Consider the following 10772-nt stretch of genomic DNA (forward strand, 5'->3'; position numbering starts at 1 on the left):
GAGGTGGAAGTTGCAGTGAGCCAAGACTACACCACTGCACTCCAGCCTGGGTGACAGAGGGAGACTTTGTCTCAACAACAACAACAACAAAATTAGCCAGGTGTGGTGCCACCACACCTGTAATCCTAGCTACTTGGGAGGCTGAGGGAGGAGAATCGCTTGAACCCAGGAGGTAGAGGTTGCAATGAGCCAAGACTGCGCCATTGCACTCCAGCCTGGGGAACAAGAGCGAAACTCCTTGAAAAAAATAACAACAAAAAAAGAATCTCAGCTATTTTACATCTGGCCAAACTTACAACTTTAGTTCCTTCTAAAATTGTTTTTAAAAACTCTTGTTAATTCTGATTTCAGGTGACTTAATTTCATTGATTCTTTTTGGCATATGAAATATAATTTACCCAATTCATTCTGCATGTGCTGAAGTCTCAATTTTCCTACTTCATCTTTAATTGTTTCTTAAACAGCAGCTTGTTTTGCTCTGCCACAGCAAACTGCAATTGCCATTCATTGTCAAATCTGCAACATACCTTCGAGTCTCTTTACTGTTCCAGTTGTACTAGGTTCTGCATCTCCACTTGATTCTTTTTCAGTATGCCTTCATTTTAAATTTAAAAATTTGCTCATATTCATGTGTAAACTAGAAAAATAATTTAATCATGATTAAAATAAGTATTTCAATTACCAGTTACAATTTACACAGGAATCACTGTAATTCCTGTTGTTTGCATAAAATATTCTGATACACATGATGTTACATCAATTCATAGAAAAAATAACTTGCATTGAATCCATCTGCTGACAGCAGTATCATATCTATGAGCAATATGTTTATATTCAATACTGGAAATGACACACAAGTTTGACAGGCACACTACAACCACCATATCTTATGCAAGGTAACAGAGTAAAATGTCTACTTGAAAAACAGTAAAACTAAGCAGAAAAATATTTTACATCGTTTCAGTTTTCTTAGGTAAAATTAAATAAATTAAAATTTTACTTTTAGTCCTTAAGCTGATCAGCCACACGTAGCTAGTGGCTACCACACTAGATAGCACAGATATGGAAATGAGAAAGACAAGAGCCAAAAGGCTTATAGTTTTTATTCCATTTCTCTTTTATTTGATATAACCTCCAGGGCTTAGAACTTATCTGAGTCCTGTTATTTTTTGCATCCTTACTTAAAGTAAAACAGTACAAAATTATAAATGGTGTTTGTTCTGTACAGAACTTCATGGAATATGTATTATGACCCATTCTGGGAAACATGGGCCAATCTCTAAAAACCTATAGCTCCTAAAACCAATCTTCAAGATTATCTTCTTAGAGAACGCCTTTTAAACAGCAACATGCTGACAAAAGTTTAACTGGCTTTCCAAAAAAAAAAAACAAAAACCTTTATGTATATAAAGGATGTGCAGTACATAATTTACAGATGATAAAAAACATATACGCTATTGTAAGTTCCATATAGCCAATTGATTCTCATGGAAGACTTTTGTTGACTTTTGCCGAACTCTTGTATCTGTAGCCAACCTGTGGTTGCAATTTGACCAGGATTTTACAAATGGTGTTGCATCCCAATCTGCTAGTTCTTTCCCCAATAAATTTATTGTCATTAAATCTGACACATGATCTATTGTCAAACTATTTCTCACCCTTGTACAAATTATGTTCATTAAATGGAAACCCCTTTCAGCTTCAGCACTATTAATTGCAATGGTGCTAACTATCTTTTTAGCTTTTTGTATAGTTGTAGGAATTGAAACATTGCTTGATTTTATATTATTATTTACAAATTCCCGAAAATCATTCAAATCAACTTCGCATTTTAAAATTTCACACAAATGAAATAATTTTTTTTCACCAGCTATCCATGGTGAAGTTATTTCTTCATAAGGCCATGTAGAAGGTTCTAGCAAATCAAAGTAATTAAAAATACTTTCATGGTTTCCGTCAGATAAAAGGCGTAGGTTCATGTGCTGAATTATATTGTCTAGTAATACATTCCTAGGAAGAGCATTAAATTTATTGTTTTTATTAAATGGAATATCTTTAAACTTATCTGACTTGATCAAATCTACAATTTGAGATTCATACTTTCCAGTACCAATTTTTAAATTTTCCAAAGCTCTTATGGTACGTTTGATCAATTTTTGTGCTTTCTGAATATTAGTTGATCTTGACTGTAATGCAGTTGAAAGTACTGAAAATTCTTCAAGAATGTCAATCATTAAAGCAAGGTCTTGTAAGAAATTAATGTTAGCTAATCTCTTTGCCAAACCAGAGAAAGAATGAGAAAAATGCATATATAATATAGGATATGCATGCCATACAGCAGTAGCAGCTTGTAAACTACATGCTGCCCATCTTGGTCCCATTACCCGACCAATTTTAATAATTTCAGTTTCAAGTTCTTTAGCTACAGTTCCTAGAGGCTTGGTTTGATTTTTATTAGGTTGATGATAAATAGAATAAATTTTATCAAGAAATATTTTAAAATGATTAATTTGTTTTATTTCAGATATAGAATCATCAAGTGACAATTGTAATCGATGATTTAAACAGTTCCAAATGATGATTTCAGGAAAATTTTCTAACAATTTTGTAGCTACTCCAGACTTTCTTCCCAGGATTGTATTAGCACCATCAGAACAAAATGCAATTAAATTTGCTTTCAAATATTCATTTGTAAAACCACAATCATTTAAAGTAGTCAATAATGTATTGAAAATATACTCTGCTGTAGTTGACACCAATTCTTTTAAAGCCACAAATAACATAACAGGTGCAGGAGCTGACTGAATTGTGCACTGGAGATAAATCACTAGGGTGCTTTTCTTTGAAACTGTAGATGCCTCATCAATTATGATACAGATTTTGGCATTCTCTTCTATAATATTCTTAAATATCTTCATCTTCATTTCTTTTGCAATATGTTCTGCTATTCTTGTTGCACTGTAACGTGTATTCAAACAATTTACCTCTCCATTTTTTTCCTGTAATTCTATTGCCCCCTCAATATCAGATAAAGGTCTATTATGTTTTACTAAACTGTAGACAGTATTGAAAACTTTTACAGTAGCATCAATATTTTTATTATTTTGTTTATGCACTAAATTAGAAATTGAATCATTCGTTGATTCCTTTAACAAATCCTGAATTTTACCATGGGCTTTAGAAACATCATGTTCCCTAATTTTTTTTCGTAGAGAAGCTTGCCTAGTAGTTTTATTACTGCCATTAGGGGTTACTAAATATGCAATCCATTCCTTGGACACATGGACATGCTTTTCTGCTTTTGATCCCAAATGCCGAACTGTTGAACAATCCTTACAGCCTAATTTACCTTCTTTTATTTCAAGCCATTTGTATTGCTCTGTAAACATAAATGCTTGTTTTTCATTCCAACAATCTGGAAGCACAAGGTTATCTATTTCTTCCTCTGATGAACGTGATGGCTTTTCTTCAATGATTGGTTGTTCAATATACTCGAAATGTGGTTCCTTTGCCTTAGACAATCCACAATGATTTTTGCTCACTTCATTATTTTCTGTGTCTGTTTTCACCTTCTTCATATTTAAAAAATGCAAAAAATCACCCTGCCGTTTTGGCATTTTAGGAAACAAAATCTGAAAAATAATTTTACATATGTAAGTAAAATTCATTAACACTTTAAGGGTCAATGTAAAAAGTTCTCTTAGTGATTCTTTATCTAATTTTGGAAATAAATTTTAAACTTAAACATTTAACCTGATTTTCACTTTATATCTGTAACTTCAATATAACTTGCTACTTCTTGAAAAAAACACTATTAGTTTTTAAAATTCTACAACCAACAACAGTTTCACAAAATCTGACTATGAATTATTACCATCCAATTAGCAAAAAGGTTGGTCATATGATTTGCAAATGAGTATGCTATTTGCACCTCCCCATAGCAACATCCTCCCATGCTCAAGTCCCTCGTATAAAATGAAGTATTTGCACTCAACCTTTGCATATCCTCCTGTATACTTTAAGTCATTTCTAGATTATTTTTAACACCTAATATAATATGCCACAAAATAGTTTTTATAATATATTACTTTTTAATGTGTTTTTTATTATTGTATTTTTATTTATTATTTTAAAAAATATTTTCCATCTACAGTTGGCTGAATCCATGGATGTGGAACTCACAGTATATGAAGGGCTGACTGTCGTAGCAACATGAAGGGTGGATAATATTTTCAACTACATTAATGAATAAGATGAAAGTGAAACAATAAAGACATATATTAGAGTTTTACTCATTCATCAATGACATCGACATCTTTCTGAACCAATGAAGAGTTTAAAAAATTTTTATTTTTTTTTTGAGACGGAGTCTTGCTCTGTCACCCAAGCTGGAGTGCAGTGGTGCGATCTCAGCTCACTGTAACCTCCACCTCCCGGGTTCAAGCAATTCTCATGTCTCCGCCTCCTGAGTAGCTAAAATTATAGGCACAAGCCACCACACCAGCTGATTAGTTGCTACTATAGGCATGCACCACCATGCCCGGCTAATTTTTGTATCTTTGGTAGAAATGAGGTTTCACTATATGGGGCAGGCTGGTCTCGAACTCCTGACCTCAAGTGATCTGCCAGCCTTGGCCTCCCAAAGTGCTGGGATTACAGATGTGAGCCACCACGCCTGGTTGAGTTTTGGAATACTGCAAAGCAACTTCCTAAATTTTTTGTATCGCATTTAGTCTAGCAGAGACACATCACACTTTAAAATTTAATCTGCATTAACATTCTATCCTTCACTTTCTTAAGTTTAATCAACAAATAATAACTCAAACTCTAGTTTGTATCTGACTGATTACAATGGGGTAATGTTCTACCAATACCGCAGCAGGACACTATTATGTATTAATAGTTTTTCTACCAATAGATGCAAAAAACCTCAAGTGCACAGATAGCAGGAAATGATGTATTAAGTATTACCTTAAATATAATGATCATTTATGTACTTGCACATTTATATACTTTAATTTGTAATAACTGCTCTGTTTACAATCGGCTCACAAAATTTCTGAAAGTTTAACAACTAGATTTTTTTTTTTTTTTTTTTTTTTGAGACAGAGTCTTGCTCTGTTGCCCGGGGTGGAGCGCAATAGCACAATCTCGGTTCACTGCAACCTTCACCTCCCAGGTTCAAGCTATTCTCCTGCCTCAGCCTCCCAAGTAGCAGGGATTACAGGCACGTGCCACCATGCCTGGCTAATTTTTTGTATTTTTAGTAGAGATAGCGGTTTCACCTTGTTGGCCAGGCTGGTCTCGAACTCCTGGCCTCGAGTGGTCCAACCGCCTCAGCCTCCCAAAGTGCTGGGATTACAGACAAGAGCCACCATGCCTGGCCAACAATTAGTTCTTATGATCCAGTTCAAGCCACCTCCAACACACTACTGCACTTAATAAGAAAACTGAACAAACACAAATATAATGTACTTACATCACGGTAATAGGTGCTAGGATTTTCATTATCACCACAGACCAGATGGATGTATTCAAGAACAGGTCTCGATGGTCCTTCCTAAAAAGGAAGTGGGCAATTTTACAAGTCATGAACAATCATTCAAATTAAACTTAAATTTAACAATTAGTGGGAGATTTTTTTAGTTGGAATCGGCAAAGATTCTCAAGAAAATCTTGCAAGTGGCACAGACTAATTAGAAACAAAAGGGGCAAAGGGGCTGGGAGCAGTGGCTCATACTTGTAATCCTAGCACACTGGGAGGCCAAGGCAGGAGGATCACTTGAGCCCAGAAGTTCAAGACCGGCCCGGGCAACATAGTGAAACCCCAACTCTACAAAAATAAAAAATCAGATGGGTGTGGTGGCTCACACCTGTAATCCCAGCTACTTGGGAGGCTGAGGTGAGAGGATCACTGGAGCCCAGGAAGTTGGGGCTACAGTGAGCTATAATTATGCCATCACATTCCAGCCTAGATAAAATTTAGAGCAAGACACTGTCTCAAAAAAAAAAAAAAAAAAAAAAAAAGGCACAGGAAAAGTCAGAGTACATTAACATGTAATAACGTTCCTGCATGTAGATTCCTTTCAAAATGGGAAATAACACAGACATTGATTTAAAAAGATACAGATTTCAGCTAGGCACAGTGCCAGTCTCAGCTGCTCAGGAGGCTGAGGCAGGAATATCACTTGAGCCCAGGATTTCAACTCCAGCCTGGGCAACACAGTGAAAAACCCACCCCTGGCTCTACCTCATTAAAAAAAATATATATATAGATTTCATAGTACAATTTCTTTTTAACTGAAATGATTATCAGTAATCTCTTAGATAGCTAAGTTCAAAATTACGAAGTTCTTTGATAACCCTGCTTTATCCTCCACATCACTATACAGCCAAACATCAAACTCTGAATCTTCTTGATCCTTTCTTTACATATACACTACCCTCATCATAGACCAGGCCATAAATGCCCTAGTCAAAAGTCTAGATTTTATTCTATAGGCAAAGGAATCAATAAATAACATCAAGATGGGAACATTATTAGAGCTGTTTCAAGAAGGTTAACCACATAAGAGAGTATATGGGAAGAATACCAACAAGATAATCAATCTAGACAAATGGCAATGTGGTACAAAAATAGCGATGGCAAGGAGGAAGTAAACTTCCCTGTATATGTACTATATTTCAATAAAATTTACATCAAGATAAGGGCTCTTTTTATATCCCCAAATCTTTCATCATCCCTTTCTTTCAGCATATTGTTTATTTTGGAGGCTAGGTACACGACAGAACACAAAGAGGATTCGGTGCCACAATGCAGAATGAAGCCTGGATAATCAACATTTATATGAAAAGACTAAGGAATCCAAAGCAGAATATAGCAAGAAGTAACAAACTTTTTTTTCTTTTAATCTGAAGAACCTACAAGTGGAGAACTATACCCAGCAGCATTGCATCTTTACTGGATGGTACTATAAAAAACACAGAGAAATAAGCATATCCTGGTAGAGCCTAGTATAGGATGGGGTTACAAAGGAAAGTTGTCTCTGAGTGCATTTTAAAGTAGAATTAAGTTTTTGTCTTTTACGTGGCACCACTGAAATGCAACAGGGATGTTTTACTGTGTTCTTTCTGGTACTGCAATTACACTGACAGCATGTAACTCACTTCTCCATATAAGAGCTGTCAAACCTTTGATCCTCTGTTTTGAACAGGGTTAAATATAAAGGGTTCTATCATGCTGGATACACAAAATATTTTATGAAAAGATGTAGAAGAATATTTATATTTAAAATAAAATTTAAAGTAATTTAAACCTCAGCTAAACACATCCTATATATTAACTCAGAATTTAAAATATAGTGATTTTTTCCTCAGGATATTACACAAATCTACACCTATTTACTTTTCCAAACTTAATTTTGTACAGCCCATCTGTGTTTCTCAACGATACATGGATCACGAATCAGACGTGTGTCACTTCTACATACAGATGCACAAAAACTCATCAAGATCATCTGTCCCAGTTATTCCTGTTTTTATACCAGTTAAGAAGAACCAAAATTATTTTTCCTAAAGACCATGAAATCCTCTTCCCAAATGTTTCTCATTACAAAAACAGAAACCACTGCTCTTCGATTTCCAGTTACGTTGCTTACTCCATAACCGTGAAGGCAGAGTAGGTATATAATCCCCCTTGGTACTATCAATATTTAGAAAGGTTCCCAAATGTCAGGAACAAAATATACACACAATATTAATTGGGAAAAATGTCCAGAAAGTGACAGTGTAAAGAACTTCTACACAAAACATGAAAAACAACGATGTTAACAAAACAATGTTTACGGAGGAAATTTTAATTTAAAAAACAAGTGACTTACAAAGTCACCCTAAACCTACAAAAACTAAAAAACACAGAAACATTAGACACTCCATTAAAGAAAACTTCTACAGCTTGAATACCAAACTGCAACTAACTATGGCATTCCAAAAGAGGAGTTTGGGACACAACTCTTTTCTGCCTAGCTAGCTGAGATACTTTACGCAAAGCCTTTCTAAAACTCCAATAACTATGGATGAAAATCACCCCAAAATACATCATAAAACACTCCCTTCTGCTTTGGAAACCAATGCTGTACAAAGTGTGCTCAGAAATCCACATGTCCCTGCACTTGTCTGAAAATGACAATTCCCAGGCCCCGCCTTGAAATTCTGATTCGGTAGGTCTGCAGTGGGGCCCAGGAATCTGACTGTCTATACTTACTAAGGCTTGAAAACGACTGTCCCAAAGGGAAGAAACTCAGAAAAATAGAGTATGTTCCCAGTGATGCAGGATTCTTCATTATGAGCATCAACTGTACTATGCTGTAACATGATGATCTCAGAGGTTAGCGAAATCTTCAAGCTATTTGCCTTCATGTTAGAAGCACCATAACGTTAAGATTCTGGGCTCTCGCAACCCTTCCTGTTTTCTACGACCTTGCTCATCATTAGCAGCTCCTTCCTCCGTGTCGCCTTTAGAAGTTACTCTTGCTCCATTTCAAAACAGCGTCTTAGAGACCAGCGTTTTATCTTAAGTCCAAATGAAAGGCAGGGGGTGAGATTAAGTGTACAGCACGTTCTTTAGGCCATGCTCTTTGTGATGGCTACGGGGGTGGCTCGGACAGCTCTTTTGGTAAAGTTCCCAATCCTGTGCCATGCTCCACAGTGTCTAGTATGTATCAGACACTCATAAACATTAAATGACCAGGTGAGGTAAAATTACATAAGGGCCTACCATAGTCCATAGTCTTTTACTCTGGGAAAAACCCAATCATCAGTTGCTACTTACACTGACAAACCGAATGTCGTCTTCATTTTCATCCTTTGTTGACTCAGATGCCTCAGGGCCAGCTGGAGAGACAGATTCTATTATCTATAAAAACAAGCCAAAACATGCTTATCTGTTCAGCCGCATTCTTGTAGGAAGAGAGAGTTTCCGAAAGGAACAATTAAAAACAAAGAGCTCTTGAGGAAAACGAACTGAGCACAATTTCACGCAAACCCGACCAGGAACAGAACTCGAGCAGTCGGCTCTTGCCACAGCATGTGCGGAGCTGCAGGGACCCAACGCTGAAAACGCAATACCAGCCTCTCAGAATCCCCCTTATCTACTCCAGAAGGAGGACTCTCAGAATTCCCCTTATCTACTCCAGAAGAAGCAATGCAAGCTCAACACCGAAGGGCAATCCTGCCTTAAAACGTCGCTCCCACTGGCCCAGCCGGGACCCGTGCGGGGCGGGAGGTGGCGAGCGGCCACTGTGGGTTCCTCGCTCAGACACGCACCAGGCCCCAGAGCTGGGCTCGGCCCAAGACCCTGAAGAGGTATCGCCCAGAGGCTGCGATGGAGAACCAGGCCTCAGACCGCAGAAAACATAAACCCTTCGCCTCTGAGAACGCCAGGGCCCTCACTCGACTACTCACCTCCGACCCCGGGTCTCCCATGTCTCCGACGGCCGTGCTGACAGCACCACTGCTCCTGCTGTCGCTGCCGCCGCCGTACGCTGCTGTCCCCTGCCGCCGCAGCCGCCACGACTCCCCTTCCCGCCCTGCACCGCCTCGCGCTACCGGGACCCGCCCCAGCGTGAGCTCCGAGGCCACCAGCGGAAAGAGACGAAAACCGCCTCAAAAGACGGGCGGCCCTCACTGGCCCGCTATCCCCCCGGAGCCGCTTTCTCTCATTCCCGGGCTTCCTTCCCCGCGCCGCGTAGGATGCTGGGATGGTAGTTCCTACCCGCCTGGCGACCGCGGCTCGCTACTCCCCCGCACGTGGGTGAAGAATGGAAAAGGAGTCTGAACTACACCTTCGCTGTTGCTCTAGTAAAATAGAATGGAAAAGGACTCTGAACTACAGCGAAGGTGCGTTCTTTCGCTGTTGCTCTACTAAAATAAAATAGCCGAGTTCTTTCTCTCACTTTTTTCGCAACCAAATATTGGTCTATGTAATAGATCAGTGGGGATAAAAAAAATTGTGCATGATTTGCTCAGAAATTGCCTTACCAAAATCGCGGCTTACCTTTTTCTTTTAATATTTATTCACAAATGATTTTAAACATGAAATTTATGAAAGCAAATTTTAACAGAGAACATTCTTTTAAAACTTTTTTTTTTTTTTACCTCTATCAGCATAGGACCACCTGTTATTGACAAGTATGTAGTCCCAGAAAATCACCTTTATCATTTTGACCCTGACCTACAATGCAGAAAGTCATGCAACAGAGGAGCTAGGAAGTATCTGATTAACCAACTGATCTTCAGCAAAGCAAACAAAAACATAAAGTGGGGAAAGGACACCCTTTTCCACAAATGATGCTGGGATAATTGGTGACCTACGTGTAGAAGAATTAAAGTGAATCCTCATCTCTCACCTTATACAAAAATCAACTCAAGATGCATCAAAGACTTAAATCTAAGGGCTGAAGTCATAAAAATTGTTCAATATAACACCGGAAAAAACCTTCTAGACATTGGCTTAGGCAAAGACTTCGTGACCAAGAACCTAAAAGCAAATGTAACAGAAATAAAGATAAATAGACTGAACTTAATTAAACTAAAAAGCTTCTGCACAGCAAAAGAAATAATCAGCAGAGTAAGCAGACATCCCACAAAGTGGGAGAAAAGGAAAACATAGGAACAAAGGAAAACATAGACTTACTAGGATTTTAAGGAGTTGGTGAAATTTAAGTGAAGCAGTGTTTTGATAGGTTCAAAACCGTCTAGTGCTGTGTGTAAAG

The 10772-nt window shown here is 37.8% G+C and overlaps 1 protein-coding gene across 1 annotated transcript; it reads right to left on the reverse strand.

Moving 5' to 3' along the window:
- Positions 1 to 1097: 1097 nt before the first annotated feature.
- Positions 1098 to 9674, reverse strand: KIAA1586 (KIAA1586 ortholog). Its single transcript, XM_010387933.2, has 4 exons — positions 9463 to 9674; positions 8831 to 8914; positions 5480 to 5560; positions 1098 to 3632 (listed from the first exon to the last, which is right to left on the reverse strand). The coding sequence occupies exons 1-4, from the start codon at positions 9481 to 9483 to the stop codon at positions 1455 to 1457; spliced, it is 2364 nt and encodes a 787-aa protein (XP_010386235.2). The 5' UTR covers positions 9484 to 9674; the 3' UTR covers positions 1098 to 1454.
- Between the last annotated feature and the right edge of the window lie 1098 nt (positions 9675 to 10772).

This window comes from Rhinopithecus roxellana, chromosome 4, assembly GCF_007565055.1.
Source record: "Rhinopithecus roxellana isolate Shanxi Qingling chromosome 4, ASM756505v1, whole genome shotgun sequence".
NCBI classification, from domain to species: Eukaryota; Metazoa; Chordata; class Mammalia; order Primates; family Cercopithecidae; genus Rhinopithecus; species Rhinopithecus roxellana.

Bases quoted from the DNA above. Each gene is read 5' to 3' on its own strand.
- KIAA1586 (XM_010387933.2), bottom strand. From the start codon at position 9,483: ATGGGAGACCCGGGGTCGGAG. The intron at 5,561-8,830 runs GTAAGTAGCAAC...CTTCCTTTTTAG, and splicing joins ACGACATTCGGTTTGTCAGT to GAAGGACCATCGAGACCTGT. The intron at 3,633-5,479 runs GTAAGTACATTA...ATTATTTTTCAG, and splicing joins CTAGCACCTATTACCGTGAT to ATTTTGTTTCCTAAAATGCC.